At 36.4% G+C, this 17,498-nt stretch overlaps 1 protein-coding gene across 3 annotated transcripts in view; it reads right to left on the reverse strand.

Moving 5' to 3' along the window:
• Positions 1–17,498, reverse strand: part of LOC106095928 (regulating synaptic membrane exocytosis protein 2) — a 448,297-nt gene that overhangs the window by 88,425 nt on the left and 342,374 nt on the right. For all 3 annotated transcript variants that reach the window (XM_059361097.1, XM_059361096.1, XM_059361095.1), the window contains 2 exons: positions 13,477–13,699; positions 12,955–13,019 (listed from right to left, as the gene is read on the reverse strand). In XM_059361097.1, the coding sequence (XP_059217080.1) occupies positions 12,955–13,019; positions 13,477–13,699 (288 nt within the window). The remainder of the gene's footprint in view (positions 1–12,954; positions 13,020–13,476; positions 13,700–17,498) is intronic.

The following is a 17,498-nucleotide window of genomic DNA, read 5'->3' on the forward strand; positions in this document are numbered from 1 at the left end:
TAAGAAATTAACAATAATAATTTCCAGATGCATTCCTTTCTATCCTCCTTTTAAAGGCAAAGTATATCATCAGTAAGTTTAAACTATGTACAAATCAATATCCTCCTTTTTTTTTATCAATTCCACAACAAAATTAGAAATTGTTTTTGTAAATATTTTGCTATATAATTTTACATACATATAATGTACATAAACAAATAATATATAAAAGAGTATCACCCATCTGACAAGAGTTACTGCCACATTTCTTCAAGCAGCTCATATACATGATATACGTATTCTTTATAGAGAAAGACCTATTTTGTAAGTTTTGTTTTTTTTTTATAAGAATTACATTTTGGTTTTGTAACAGATATAATTTAGCACTTCGTTTTTAGTAAAAAATATTTTTTTGTTTGTTTTTATTTTGTGTACAGTATAGTATGAGTAAGTATCTTTAAGGTGGGTCGTTAAACACTAAACAACATTTAATTATATAGAAAAATGCACACGTCTTTCGTCTGGGGCACTGATGGAAAATTTGCATGTTTACATTGAATTGTTGATGAGAAAATCTATTTATTGGAGAGTTTTTAGTTCGCAACATTGCGACTGATAAGTAGAGTCCGGATTTTTGCATTTATGCAAAATGCATTTTTGAGCAGATTGAACTCAAATTTTGACGTAACAAATTCATTTTTAGAGAATATTAAAGATATGCAAAAAATATGCAAAATGTAATCTTCCCAATTATATTATTACAATAGAGTTTTGTAGTCAAAGAACAATGTACAAAATGTCTAAACCGGGAATCATTACTTGAAGGCCACCGTAGCGCAGAGGTTAGCATGTCCACCTATGATGCTGATCGCATGGGTTCGAATTCTGGCGAGAAGAACAGAAAACAAGTAAAAGCGTGCTAATCTTATATACCCTCCACCATGGATCGCATTTGTTGAGTTCTTTTCCCGGCATCTCTTCTTAGGCAAAAAAAGGATATAAGAAAAAATTTGCTCTGCTATTAGAGCGATATAAAGATATGGTCCGGTTTAGACCACAATTAAATTATATATTGGAGACCTGTGTAAAATGTCAGACAATTCGAATAAGAATTGCGCCCTTTGGGGGCTCAAGAAGTAAAATAGAGAGATCGATTTATATGGGAGCTGTATCGGGCAATAGGCCGATTCAGACCATAATAAACACATATGTTGACGGTCATGAGAGGATCCGTCGTACAAAATTTCAGTCAAATTGGATAGGAACGGCGACCTCTAGAAGCTCAAGAAGTCAAGTCCCCAGATCTGTTCATATGACAGCTATATCAGATTATTAACCGATTTGAACCATACTTGGCACAGTTGTTGGATATCATAACAAAATACTTCGTGCAAAAATTCATTCCAATCGGATAAGAATTGCGCACTCTACAAGCTCAAGAAGTCAAGATCCAAGATCGGTTTATATGACAGCTATATCAGGTTATGGACCGATATGGCCCATTTACAATACCAACCGACCTACACTAATAAGAAGTATTTGTGCAGAATTTCAAGCGGCTAGCTTTACTCCTTCGGAAGTTAGCGTGCTTTCGACAGACAGATGGACGGACATGGCTAGATCGACATAAAATGTCGCGACGATCAAGAATATATATATATATACTTTATAGGGTTTCAGACGAATATTTCGAGTAGTTACAAACATAATGTCGAAATTTGTATACCCCCATCCTATGGTGGAGGGTATAAAAAAATGTCAGTGGTGGTTTTCCCCTCCTAATGCGGACGATATGAGTGAGTTATAATGCCACTTGAAAACAAGAAAAAATGCGAACACTGATTTTCGAACCGAACACTGATTTTGGTAATAAAATTCAATGATTTGCAAGCGTTGCTCGTTAGTAAGTCTATTCATGATGAAATGTCAAAGCATACTGAGCATCTTTCTCTTTGACACCATGTCTGAAATCCCACGTGATCTGTCAAATACTAATGCATGAAAATCCTAACCTCAAAAAAATCACCCTTTATCTGAAATCATTCGATTCGATGGATGAAAATACATTCTTCTATTTTTTTTCCATAATCCTTAATAGACAAAAAATTGCCGACAACCACTATAATCTTTCAATCCTAAATGAGCTGAATGTTAAACACTCTGAAATTCCTAAGGAATGGTATATATGTATAGAACACATAGTGGAACAATTTCAAACATAATGAAGATGCTTTCTATAACATATATGTATATCCACATTAAAGGTAGAAATTCTAAATGACAATGGTACTGAATTGAAGTTTTGGTATGAGGATTATTTTATTGCCTCTGGAGAAAAAGATCAATTGAAAAGATGTATTGGTTAGTTGCTATGTATTATGCCAAAATTCCATTCTTTTTATAACGAACAGTTGAATATACTATATCTATTTTGGATGACAGTTTAAAGAGATATTCTTGTGAATAGTAAAAATTTGCAAAACCAGAAACCAACATTCATCCGCCACGAGATAGACCAAAAAACATGCCCGGAGGATTTGAATATAACATCATTATAGGCGTCGAAAATGGTTGAAAATTGGTGTAAAACATTGAAGATTGCATAACAATTATTCTTCATTAGACAGTTAGTATTGTTCTTTGCAATCCTTTTCTACCTTTGAATATCCCATCTACAAACATGCTTATCTTTCAAAATTACCCGAACGAAAGAGAATGTGTGATTTAATGGTTGTATATGCAGGTGGTTAGTACATTTTACGCAATACACATTGGCATGTATTATACTTACAAACTTTAGTTTTTTTTTTTTCTTTGACAATTATGAGCTACAACAATATAGGCATGTATGTATATATTTAATATAAACATTTTTTTCTTTGTTATATATAACACTGTATTTTTCTCGTCTAAAAAACATCTAAACATTTTAACATAAATGTAAACTTTTTCATACTAAATTAAACATATATATATATATATATATATATATATATATATATATATATATATATATATATATATATATATATATATATATATATATATATATATATATATATATATATATATATATATATATATATATATATATATATATATATATATATATATATATATATATATATATATATATATATATATATATATATAAATATATATATATATACAGGGTGGCTGATGAAAGCCGCTACCAAAAAAAAATGTAATAACTTTTTTTCTATTTAATAATAATAATTTAATAATTAATTTAATTAATTAATTAATTAATTTAATTAATAATAATTTAATAATTAATTTAATAATTTAATTTAACATGAATAAAAGAAAAATGTATTCCATACACCGAAAAAAAAATGTAGCAATATTCATCATTGTAGCAATATTCATCAGCCACCCTGTATATATATATATATATATTTATTTATTTTTTGGAACCGAACAATTTTCTTTTTCTAGTTTATTTAAATTTTTCCTAAATATTGGGAATTTATTTTTTAATTATTCGTCTACTTTTTAACAATAATTACAACACATTAAATACTTTTAATTAACAAAAAGTTCAAAGGTCAACATTCTTTCTTATCAAACATAGAGTTTTTGGTTAATATTTTTCTGCTTGGATTATTTTATGAATGTATATTTGTTTAAATAATTGATTAGTTTGATTTTTATTGTTCTAGTTCGAGAGATATGTTATGCTGACGTATTGTCATAATGAAACTATTATTGACAGTTCAAGGATAATCTATTTTTCAAAGCTCGTAACGAGGAAAATGATATCTACGTTTTTGAAGTGCTACTAGCAGGTATGTACTAGCTGACTTAAGTTTTAACTTGAAATTTGTCTCACATGCGTTGTACTTTTCATGAATTTCTTTTCCTTTCTGAAGATTATTTCATAAATGTAAAGATGAGCAAAAATATTTTTTTTGGTAGGAATTATTAAGCTCAGAGGATAATTCGACAGCAACAGGTGGGAAAGCATCTGAGTAAGAATCGTCCACAGTGCATGTGTCCAGCGCCCTGAGGAAGAGTAGTGTCACTGCCTAAGAGGATTCATCATGACAATATCCAAAGGGTTTCGTAAGAATGAACTTCTATCTAGACAAGGAGGCTAACGAAATAGCGATGGAATATTTGATACTGAACATGATCTGTTTGATGAAGACAAATCTCAACCTTTGTAAAGCTGCTTCGGCGGCTCTTAAGATTATCTTATGGCAGAAAGATTTTAAGTTGTTTCTTTACCAGAATGTAGGCATTGTTCACTAGAAAACACTGGAAATAAAGTAGTAGTCAGACTTCAGATTTATAAATCGATTCAGAGATGCTGGTTTCGATTCTAAAGTTGCTTGTGGAAGCCGCTTCTGCAGGGAAGCAGAACTTCATCGTCAGTAGTGATGCTAATGCACATCACCAGATTCGGATAAATTCAGATGCTAATGAAAGAAGTGACCTTCTTATCAAATATGTTATAAGTTGCAATCTGGCGAGTTTTAATTCATTCTTATTTATCATCTTTATTATCAGAAGAAGGCAGATGGTACTAGATGTTGTCTTTGTATTAAAGAATATGAGCGGAAGAATGTATGACTGGAAAGTCTTGAATGTGTACAGGTTTTTTGATCATCGTTAGATTAGATTCAACCTTAATGAAAATATATGAAGAAGGAAGGTGGAATGGGATAAATTTCGGCATACATTCTACATTGACACCACTTGAAGAACTGAAAACAAGGTGGAAACTTGATTTTATATGTACTTTTCTATAGTTGTTTATTATTAAATATCTGCAACTACATACTAGTTCTTTCAGTGTCAGCGTTATAACTTTTAGCATATCAATCGTACTTTGATTTTCTTCACACAGAAATGCCTGAACTAATGTCTAACGCAACAGTGGTGAAAATTCTGTATCCTGACAATGGCCCGATTTCTGCAGATAAATCTCCACCAACGTAAAGCCGCTTTGGCGGCAATAAAGTTCCTTGTGATGGCAGGAGGATTTGACGTGGTTTTTATCCTGGAACTATGGGTGTGTGGAGGAATGGTTCGTGGCTCACTGGCTCACTACCTTTAGTGAGATCTTATTACGAATTAAACACTCAGTTTCGTTCTTTTTTGTGTGATGTATATAACAAATTGTATAGTAGAATATCTTTCACCGATCCTATTCATGTAATAAAAAATTCTATCCTTGGCCTGTAGTTTGTTGTAGAAGTTGCCAGAGAGGATTGTTTACATATTTATTGTTCTTTATTGTTGTGTAATATCTATGTTGCTTTGGACATAATGTGTATGTTGATCTAACATAGTGTTTAGCTGTGAATTTCTGTAGCCAGTATTACACTAACCCTCCATAGTACGGGTGTACGCATCCCTACGTAATGGGAGGTGGCTCTGAAGGGGCAGGTGTGAGTGGCGAATCCCATTACGTTATGTTGTATTCAGAAGTCAAAGAATGTATGGACAATGCCTGGTGAGGAAACACATGGATTACTGGTTGATGCACATTTCCCTGGATACTCTCCAACGGATAAGGTGGCGCCAAAAGAGGTTGTCACTGATTTATATTCGGAGTAGGAGGTTATTGGGGAAATTGTGTCTGAGTCGAAATCCTTTGAGCGATAAAAAGTTTCGACTCCTTTAAGTAGCCAAGTCCTGATGATATATCTACGGTTGTTTTACAAGCTGTGTTCCTTGGCTTAGGGAGATATATTCTGCTCGTATCATCATGTCGTATATACCTGTGGGATGGAGAGACACGGAGGTCATTTTCAATGCAAACGCAGGAAAACCTTACCACACGAAGGCGAAAGTTTTTCGTCCTATTATAGCAAACGAATAAAACTGATTTGGGTTTGTGTATCTCATTCTAAACGAAGAATTTGTCGAACGACAAGCTGAACAAAAACGTAAGCATTCCCATACGAAAATGGGTTCATGTATATCTTAACAGTTGTCAATAATGCGAAGCAAAACCAGTCACTTGACAATTTTCTTTCGAGCGAAAAATGGAAAGCAACAAACAATTGATGTTATAAAGTTATACATATATTAACATTTAAGATCCTCAGATGCCCACCACAGATTCTACGATAGAAAAAAAGGTCCAAAAAAGGTTGTCTATAACAATTTACCGATATCTCTCTTTAGCATACTTCTGCAAATTTGGACACAAATTAGAAATTATAGGAGCCCCAAAAGTAAAAATTGTTCTTTGTGCCTCGAGGTATTTTTAGAACGTTGGGCTCTTCTGCACCCGCCAAAAAATTAAATTCCAATGGATGATTCCACTTGTTTTTTTTTAATCAAACACAACACAATTCTTTATGTTGATAATGTTTTGAGCTTGTGTTTGTGATTGGAATAAAGAAAATCACAACATAGTTGCACAATCGTACATACATATTGGTAGTAGATCAGGAGCAATCGGCAAAACACCAGTATGACAATCCCAAAATTGTAAGCATATGAAAATGAAAACATTGACATGCGTGTGTGCAGGCGAAAAATTGAATTCGACATACACAAACCGAAAAAGATTCGATTTCGAGCGATTGTTGTTTGTTCATCTGGATTATTGTTCGACATCCACAAACAGGCTATTAGTCTTTCATCCTTTCTGCTGAAAACACTAGAGCGGTTGATAAAAACATATCTTAGGGCAGAGATCTTTGGAGATCGCCCGTCTTGGCAACAGCATGCATTTAGTAAGGAACACAAATCCCACGAAGGCAACGTGGAAAAGTTAAAAAATTGTTTAACTTTGATGCTTGAAAGCGAGCGTCATTCTGTGCTGCCACACGTAAGTAGAGTTTGTGGTCGTTAAAGCTTAAAGTTGTTTAACTTTTGTGAATTGGTTTTTTGACATTTGTTTGCAGAGTTGCAAACAAATCTTCTGTTTGAGCCTTTAGAGTTATACTTCAGGAAGCTATAAGTGCGACAGTGCAGAGGGCTACCGAAAGTGGTCTAGGGGTTAATCCATGAAAGACAGGAGTAGGTATTTTCAGCAGGAGATACAAGTTACCTACAGTGGCACCTGTCTTCTTGGGTGGAAGGAATGTTCCATATACTGAAAACGCAAAATACCTGGGTCTTTTGCTGGACAAAGAATTGAACTTCAAATCAAACATTTTGGAAATGGCACAAAAGGCAACTCTTGCCCTATACATCTGCAAGAGAGCCATTGGCAAATATTGTAAATTTGCATTTTTCATTTGCCTACATTTTTGTTCTTATGATCCTTAAATATCTATCTACCTTCCTGGTTTCCATAAACTTTGCCTGTATTCAACATAGTTTTTAATTTTCACATAGGCTTTCTGGTAATTAGAAAACTTTGGGATTTCAATGATGTCTTCGAGTTCCACGGAACATTCATTTGTCTCATGAAGCGTTGGACGAGTGCACCTGTATGATATTCCTAATATCTCAATCAAATGAATTGTAAGAACCAGTTAGGATTTTGTGAATAATATATACCTTGCCGTATACTTTGAGTATTACTAAAGGAACTTTCAAAAGAATTTTTGTCCAGAACATTTTCAATAAAAGTTTCACTAATACGCCACTTTAAATACAAGTCTCTCTAGTTCATTATCTTAATTAAATTATAAATATCAATTCATTTTAACTTTCAAGTTAGTTAGTTTATGTATTCTTTGTTTTTTTTTTGTAATTTATTTATTAATCTTGGTGCTTTGCTCTTACTGTGAGAGTAATTCAATTACCCATAGAATTAAATGTATGTATGTACGATTAGTTAGTTAGTTAGTCAGTTAGTTAGTTAGCTAGTTATTTAGTTAAGTTGATAGTTTAGAGTGTGTTGGTATGTATAACTGTCTGTTGCAGATATAAACTATAAAATTAATTAAATATGATTGTACGAGTTAGAGTTCCACAGCTATAACTATGTGATAGAGTTATGGTAAAGAGAAAAATACAAATCGACCCTACAAGAGCTGGACGAGATACTGTCGAGGGCCATTGACGCATGAATAACCTATTGTCCTACTTCGTCTACAGATTAGAAAAGTGACTAGTACCGAGAGTGTTCAGTATACAGTGTACAATGTTAATGGGTATGTTATTTGCATTTGTGTAAGCAGAAAATGCAAATGTCTGTTCTGAGTTGAGAAAATAAGGAAAATCCTATAGAATGACTTTTGCAGTTGGTAAACAAACAAAGCCTTGTGCGGAACGTAAAGAATGGGCAAAAGTGAAGTGGTCGGTCACATCGAGTATCTTCTAATGTTGACTAGGGTGTCCATTCAAATAATCTAGTTGAGTTAATGCAAATTCATTTTAAAACAGTTGAATATTGTTGAACGAAATGACAATGGCTCGTTCAATTGGAATGTTCCCTTTGTTCCCAACTCATGAAATGAAGCCCTATATTCATTTATTTATGTTTTTTGTTTTATAAAGATAATTGCTACATTTTTAATGAGAAGTGAAAATACCGTTTTCTTTCTTGACATTTTCGAAGATTGTATGAGCTGAGCATAGTTCGAAATTTGATTAGAAATTGGAGCCGTAAAGATATATTTATTTATTTTTGCAATTTTTTTTGCTGGGATATAGACATATAAGAGCGATTGTAGTTTTCCCTTTTTATCTTGTTTGGATTTTTTCATATACTATTTAAAAAATTATATATTAATCTCTAATACTACAACATCAAATAAATAAATATAATTGTTTAATGTTATAATGTTATGGAAAGTGAGGGAAAAGAAAGAATTTAAAATTATAACAATAATTTGCAACGATTTTAAAATTTCCAACTGAAGGACAAAGGTTAGTACTGGGTTTGGTCTTTTCTTCTTCAAATTTGTCACAAGCATATTCTTGGACCTAGAGACGATGTCTATTGAAATTGGAAAAAAATCGGTTCAGATTTGGATATAGCTGCCATAAATATGTTCGTCCGATTTGGAATAAAATTGCAATTATATCGTCATTTGTAAACCGATTCTCACGAAATTTTTGAACGAGGGTTTCTCTTATAAGTCTCGATATTGTTGGTGAATTTCATAGAAATCGGCTCAGATTTAGATATAGCTCCCATATATATGTTCGTCCGATTTGGACTAAAATTGCAATTATATGGTCATTTGTAAACCGATTCACATGACAAATTACACCAAGCTTCCCTTATGACTTCCGGTATTACTATTGAATTTAAGAGAAATCGGTTTAGATTTAGATATAGCTTCCAAATACAAGGCCTTTGCTAATCTATTTATTAATGGATCTTCTCAAAAATTTGCACAACGATTTACTCTATGGTTCCTACAATATGTACTAAATTTGATCGAAATTCTAGATATCAAATTTAAGCAAATTCTAAATTCGACGACTTAGCCTGCATATCTAATGTGGTTGATGTAGGGAATTAAAAGGTCGGCTTCGCCCGACTTAAGGCCGCCCTTACTTGTTTGATCATCGGTTCAAAATGCTGTTCGTATGTGAGTTTTATCTTATAAAGGGTCCTTCAACAGGGACACTACAAAAGTAGACCGATAGGAACGGAAAAACACGCCATATTTTTGCCGCTCTTTTGATATTTCTCTTCAGGAAGTTTTGCCATTTCATGATGGAAAGATCTACGAGCCAACAACTAGTCGAAATTCTTAAAATTTATTACCGAAATTCGGAGTCAGTGGCCTCAAACTTAAGAGCGTTATGTCCAATCTAGCGATAAGGCTGATTTCTGGCTGAATGGCTTTGTCGTTATTGGTCAGACAGCAAGCGACACGTACTTCTGCATCCCGACAAAATTACGGTTTGGTGCGGTTTAGAGGACTTGTGGTTCCAACAGGACGACACCTCAAGCCACACAGCGAATTCACACTCGATTTGTTGAAGATTAAGTTTGGAAAAACAGGCAAGAGGTACTAGATATCAACTTCGCATTGAAAGATATAAGAGCAAGACGATGCGACTGCTTTTCTAATCATCGTTATATTAGTTTCAGCGTTGGAGAAAATACTTCAGATGTGGTCCCTCAGCAAAATGGAAGAAATGCGGATTGGGATAAATTTCGGCACAAATTCTGCACGTCTATCCCTTCTCGACCAGAAAAGGAAGTGGAAACTGAGGTGGACTTACACGTAATAGTCAAGCGGATCACGAAGAAGCCCTGAATGACCAGCTTGTGTGTGTTTTTGGGGCTCGGGCGGCCACCGGCACATTGCCTTGAAAATAGACTCTGTGTGGAGGATTTTTGGGATCCGTGGCCCGATGGGTACTTAGACTCAAATTTTAATACCACATTTGCATTCTTCTCTCCAATACCTTTCATTTGATACCCATATTATCCCGATCGGTCCACTTTTGATCTTGGGTGGTGTTTTTGGAGTAAGGGATAGAGTCCGCCACCATCTGATATCAAAAGTGTATAGCCAATGATTCCTTCCAGATAAACCTACACAATCCGTGATAATTTTAAGAAAATCGGTTCAGCCGTTTTTGATTGTACGGAACAAACAAATAAACCGAGTCCAATATAGTCATGATTGGTTCATATGTCTATTTAGGGCGTTTTTGGGAGGTGGGGCGACCACTTATACTTCGGTGGGGCGACCACCTCTCATTTGAGCCCCATATTGACATGAACGTCCAATATGTCTGCTTGGGGGGAGCTTCTGGGGTTGGGGCGTCCCAATGGGTACTGCAAATTTTAATACCTTATTTGTATTCTACTCTCCAATATCTTTCATTCGATACCCATATTGCCCCGATCGGTCCACTTTTGATTTTGGGTGGTGTTTTTGGCGTATCACTCCCTTCCGCTATAAAACAAGTAAAAGCGTGCTAAGTTCGGCCGGGCCGAAACTTGGGAACCCACTACCATGGATTCTGCTAAAATATGGGAGCTATATCATGTTTAAGACCGATTCGGACCGTACTTGGCACAGTCGTTGAGAGTCATTACAGAAAACTATGTGCAAAATCGGGAGATCGGTTTATATGTGAGTTATACCAGTTTTGGAAGTCATAACAGAACACCGCATGCAAAATTTCGTACAAAAATTGCGGCTTCCAGGGGCACAGGAAGTCAAATCGGGAGATCGGTTTATGTGGGAGCTATGTCAGGTTATAGACCCATTTGAACCGTACTTGCCTGTTGGAATTCATAACAGAACACTATGTGCCAAATTTCAGCCAAATAGGATAAAAATAGAGGCTTCCAGGGGCTCAAGAAGTCAAATCGTTAGATCGGTTTATATGGGCGCTATATCCAAATCTGAACCGATATGGTTCATTTGCCATCCCCATTGACCTACATCAATATTAAGTATCTGTGCAAAATTTCAAGCGGCCAGCTTTACGCGTTCGATCTCTACGGCGATTTCGACTGACGCATGGACGTACGGACGGACGGATATGGCTAGTTCGACTCAGAATGTCGAGACGATCAAGAATATGTATACTTTATGGTGTCCTAGATCAATTATATAGCCTATGTTGCCTCCCAGACCAACCTATTCACAATCTGTGAAAATTTCAAGGTAATCGGTTCAGCCGTTTTTGAGCCTATACGGTACAAACAAACAAACAAACACAAATTTGTGTTAAAATGTTGTTGCTCATATCTTGGGAAAAAAATGTATGGGTAAATGTCTCGTATGCATTTCATTTTTTAGCTGCATATTTTCCCAAACTCTTTGCCCAAATGCTTTGCCCATAATGTGTTGAGGGAAACCGGGCAACAGGATTTCAGGTGAAGCATTAATTTTATGAGTAATCGTCCCAGTTTGAAAGTTACACATTCTTCGCCATACATTTGATAACCCATGATATGTTGAGATAACGATGGCGAAGACCACTTTATTAGCCACATTAAAATTATGCGGGAAGGCAAAAGGGAAATTCCTTTCAAAAACGTTGCAAATGAAGTTGTTCGAATTTTGTTATTCAAATATTTCGTAAAATTCTGGTGAGTGCTTACAATGCAACTGAAGTATGAGAACATAAAATGATTCCGAATTTTATTCCGTTTAAAGATGAGATGAACGATGTACGCTATGAGATGTCATGGTTTTATTCGTTTATACGTTTAATAAGAAAACTGTGATATATATGTATATGTAAATAAGTATATATGTATATATATTGAAAAAATTCAAATGTTTACGTTTATATCAAAAATAACCGATCTACAGACATTAATCAATATTAATTATATAGATATATTAACGATTACGTATGTTAGTAAATAAAGAGGTAAGTGTTGAAATTATATTGTATGTAGTCTAATCAAAGCTTCTAAAAAAATCTTTTCAGTTGTATAAGAAAATTGAGAACATCAAATCATTTAAGTGATCAACAAAAATACAAAATATGTTAGTGTTGCTTGAGGAAAAACCAAATGAGAACTAACTAAAGTCAAGTATATGATGAACATAACTAAATTGAAACAGAAACCCAAGGCAAATTAAGTGAAATGTGTCTTCAGATATGAAAGCGTCCTTGGATGTGTATCTCTAGGTTAGTTAGAAGGTTAATTACAAAACTTTCGTTTCCTTTCCAAAAGTATTTTTCCAATTCATCTGTAATAATTCGTTATTTGTTATTTTTTTTTATTCTATTTAGTTTTATTTTTTTAAAAACTCGTTTCGTCGTCTTTACATCTGTTGGTTTTATTTTATCCTTTGCCCTCACTGGGCGCTAGAGAGAGAGAGGAGAGAGACTGTGGCGGGAGATGTAGAGAATGTGTTTGTGTGGATGACTTTCTCGTTTTCCAACCACACATCTCGCACACTCGCACTTGCACACACATACACACCAGCCCGCGTTGAATTGTAATTAGTTATAAACATTTTTTTGCATTGTTGTACTATATTACGCTATTATTATGAATATATATATATGTATATGTATGTATAGAGAGTGAGTGGATGGTTGTTTGGTTGGTTGGTGGTATGAAAGAGAGAAGATATTGATTGCGGAACTTATTTATACCGGAGTTTTTGGTAATTTCCGTCGTGTCGGTGAAGCCGGTGATTTGTCTGTGGTTGTTTCGGGGTCTGTTGATTTTTTTTCGTTTTTCGTTAAAGTTTATTTTTTTGCGTAAGCAAAATGTTAAGGCAAAAAACAATGTTAACGGAAACAAGAAAAGAAGAAAAGAGAAAAAATTCATGTAAGTTTTTTGGAGTTGCTGTTGTTGTTGTTATCTTGTTTAAAATCAAATTTAAAACATAACGAAAATGTTACTTTCAAAGGAAATCAAAACAAAAAGGTTGGTTATCTTACGACAGAAGGGAGAAAAAAAAAACGACGAACGGAATGGAAAAAAAGGATATCAACAATAATTGGATTTTGATTACATGAAATATCTTCCGCGCCGGTAGTGGAAGACATTTATGTGCAATTACAACAACACAGAGATCAATTTTTATACATTATGGAGAAACAAAACAAAACAACAAAAACCATTGTAAATGCCAGCAAATCGCAAGGTAATAATAATTGGTTACAACTTACCGGCTATAAGGCCGAGGCCTACGGGCCCATCACCCGAACGCCTTGGGCCTCGTTCACTGCCACCACTACTGCCTGGCGGCAGATTCTCATCGAATAGATCACACATCCTAAAGTCGGTGGCGTGTTCCACCAACAATTCGACAATATCACCCGTGCGGTCCATTATACTGCAGACCTCTTCAAAGCTGCGATCTATCAGTGACATACCATTCCATTCAAGAATCTGTGGAAACAATGATGAGTAAGAAACAAGAATGCATAACAAATAAAAACAAGTTAAAACGCATTACATCTCGTTCAAATGACTTTTTAATTTTTTTTCCAAATTTATTTCCTGTTGCACGAATTAATTAATTTTTGCCTATTTATGACTAAAATGACGTTTATCCCGTTTAGATATCGAAAATGTCATGCACAAAGCACTTAAAAAATAAATTTTTTTGAAAAAATTAACTTTTTATTTTTTATACCCATCACCGAAGGATGGGGGTATATTCATTTTGTCATTCCGTTTGCAATACAACGAAATATCAATTCCTGAACCTATACAGTATATATGCTTGCCCGTCCGTCCATCCGCCTGTCCGTCCGTCCATCCGCCTGTCCGTCCGTCCATCCGCCTGTTCGTCTGCTCACACAAAAGGCCCATTTTTTGTCCGGTTTCTCTGAAACTTAGGACATTGAGTTGTGTTAGGCTACTTGATATTCTTCTTGAAGACGGCCCAGATCTGTCCGGATTTGGATATAGCTGCTATATAGACCGATCTCTCGATTAAGGGTCTTGGTTCCACTAAAGGCTCAGTTTTATCCGATTACGCTTATATTTGACACAGGATTTGGGCTTTTCGACATCCGTGTCGTATATGGTCTGTATTTGTATATGGCTGCCAAAAATACCAAAATTGAACGGCGCCTTGTATTTATTAGACTTCTCAATGTCCGTGCCGAATTTGGATGTAGCTGCTATGGCTGCATCGACATTCAAAGTCGATCTAGCCATGTCCGTTCGTCTGTCGAAATCACGATGACGGTCGAACAGATACTTACTACATATATATGTAGGTCATTGGGGATTTCAAATGGGCCATATTGGTTCAGGTTTGGATATAGCTCCCATATAAACTGATCTCCCGATTTGACTCCAAATCGGTATATAACCTGATAATCAGGTTTGGATATAGCTCCCATATAATCCGATCTCCCGATTTGACTTCTTGAGCCCCTGGAAACCACAATTTTTGCCCAATTTGGCTGAAATTTTGCATGTAGTATTCTGATTTCCAACAACTGTGCCATGAGCGGACCAAATCAGTCTTTAACCTGATAAAGCTCCCATAAAAGCCGGTCTCTCCATCGTCCTTGTTCGGTTCCTAGAAGCTTTAATTTTTGATGGCTTGACAGAAGTTTGGTATGTAGAATAAAGTTATGGCCTTCAACTAAGTTTAGTTTGTAGAAATTTTTACCGGAATCCATGGTGGTGGGTTCCCAAAATCCTTAACCATATAAATCCAAAACGGATTTATTTTGTGGTTCCTAAACGTAAGAATACTCAACGAATGGATTATGTGTTAAGCACGGGAAAGTTGAGAATACATTTCGACCACAAACTCCCTTGTGATTAGTGTGCCATATCTATTCACATCTGCATCTCTTATAATCTTCTCCAGTATGATATTAAAGAGATCACACGATAGGCTGTCTCCTTGTCTGAAACCTCGTTTAGTATTAAATGGTTCGGAGTGATTCTTTCCTATTCTTACTGAGGAACGCGTATCAGCAAGTGTCATCCTGCAGAGTCTTATTAATTTTGCAGGGATACCAAACTCAGACATGGCTTGAAATACCTTTGAACGTAAAGAAGTATCCAAGGCGGCTTTGTAGTCAACAAAGAGATGGTAGGTGTTAATTTGTCCTTCTCGGGTCTTTTCCAGGATTTGGCGCAGTGTGAATATCTGGTCTAGGGTGGATTTACCTGGTCTAAAGCCGCATTGATAGGGCCCAATTATCTCATTGACTTTAGGTTTTAATCTTTCACACAGTACGCTCGAGAGTATCTGTATGCGATGGGGAGGAGATTTATTCCTCTGTAGTTGGCACATTCCGTCTTGTCTCCTTTCTTGTGTACGGGACATAGTATGCTGAGGTTCCAATCATAGGGTATGCGTTCTTCTAGCCAGCTTGCGCAGATAAGCTGGTGTATACGCCTTATCAGCGTGTCGCCTCCGGTCTTAAATAGTTCAGCGGGTAACTCGTCGGTTCCTGCTGCCTTCTTGTTCTTTAGTCTGGTCATTGCTACTTGGACCTCATTCTGACTAGGGTGCGAACCTTTGCTGCAACAAGGTTATGATCCGAATCTATATTCGCTCCACGGATCGATCGTGCATCTAACACGCTGGATGAATGCCTTCCATCTATCACAATGAGATCAATTCGGTTTCTTGTGTTTTGATCGGATGACAGCCATGTGGCTTTATGAATATTTTTATGTTGAAATCTGGTGCTACTAACTACCATGGTTTTTGCCGCGGCGAAATCAATCCGCCTCAACCCATTACTGGACGTTATCTCGTGGAGGCTAAACTTTCCGACTGTTGGACCAAAAATGTCTTCCTTCCCTATTTTCGCATTAAAATCTCCCAGAACGATTTTAATATCGGGGCATGGGCACAAATAAGGCTGATGTTGAAGAATTTGGCTTTTATGCGGATTGTGGCTAGCTTCTCATCCACCGGAGTAAAGCTGGAGACAAGGTGTTTCAGTCTCCGACTAACCACAAATCCGCAGCCAAATTCATGCCTCGTGTTAGTGCAGCTATAGTATAGTTCGTCACCGTTTGGTGTTGTAGTGACGCTATTCCCAGTCCATCGCACTTCCTGTAGGGCGGTTATATCTGCCTTGTACTTCTCTAATACATCCGACAGCGCGTATACTGCACCTTCCCTATAAAGAGTGCGGACATTCCAGGTGCAGATCCGCAAATCATGGTCCTTTTTTCGTTTGCGGGGTCGTCAACGTTGGGGGGTCCGTTTTTACTATTTCTTTGTTTTCCATAGTAGTTCAATGTTTTCCGGGGGCGGGTTACTGGCCCAGCGCCCCAACCGCATGGGTTTTGTGGGATTGCATGTATCCCTCGTTGTGGCGAGCCGCTTGCTCCAAGATCCGACGCTCGCCGCCAGCCGCCCCTAACCTGGGAACAGGCGCTGATGTTGGCCATTGGTTATTTGAAGGCGCCAATAACTCGCCTTGTCATCTCGAGTATCATTGGCACTCAGTATTTAATTAAGAGCCAGTGCCACCTGACTCCTCACTGAGACTCTCCTCTCGAAAATCGCTGACTGCCCACGGCCGCATTTGCAGCTACTCCGCATAAAAACGGAGCTTTCCACCATCCGCAATCTATGGACGCGCCAGGTAGCTTTCAGCTAAGCTTCCCGTGATAACGATGGGCACCACACAAGTCGGAGCTCAAAGTTCCAGCCTGTGTGGTGCTCATAGTCATCCCGTATCGGCCGGGATGACTAAGAGCACCACATGTGTTGGATGAGTTAAAAATGGACATCAATTGTGATGATTGTTGCCGTTTCTAGAAGTCCGAATGTCGGCAAAAAGACATGCGTTGTATTGCAACCCTACAGCCAACTTCCTCAGTTGCCAGCACTATGCTGGATCGCATTCATTGCGTTGAGCTACATGGGTCGACTAAATCAGCAAACATAGAGTACTTCTTTGGACGGAATTTGAAGAACAATTATGACCACTTCAGCCTTCAGAAATGGTAAAATTTAGTTTATATAAATAGGGGACTGGAGAGACGACATAAAGTTTCTTTTGCACCTCACTCGTGTCTTCCGTCACTTCACTGAGGGGAGTGAGATCCCTGTTGTAAAGTTTAATTAGATACCAAATATCTGCACGAAAAATCTCTTCACTAATTTCTTACTCATGTGCTGATTATTGGTTCAGTAGTCAATTGTTTCGCATTGAAGATCTTGAAGAACTATCTGAGGTTCTAAATAACTACT

The sequence above is a fragment of the Stomoxys calcitrans genome, chromosome 1, assembly GCF_963082655.1.
Source record: "Stomoxys calcitrans chromosome 1, idStoCalc2.1, whole genome shotgun sequence".
NCBI classification, from domain to species: Eukaryota; Metazoa; Arthropoda; class Insecta; order Diptera; family Muscidae; genus Stomoxys; species Stomoxys calcitrans.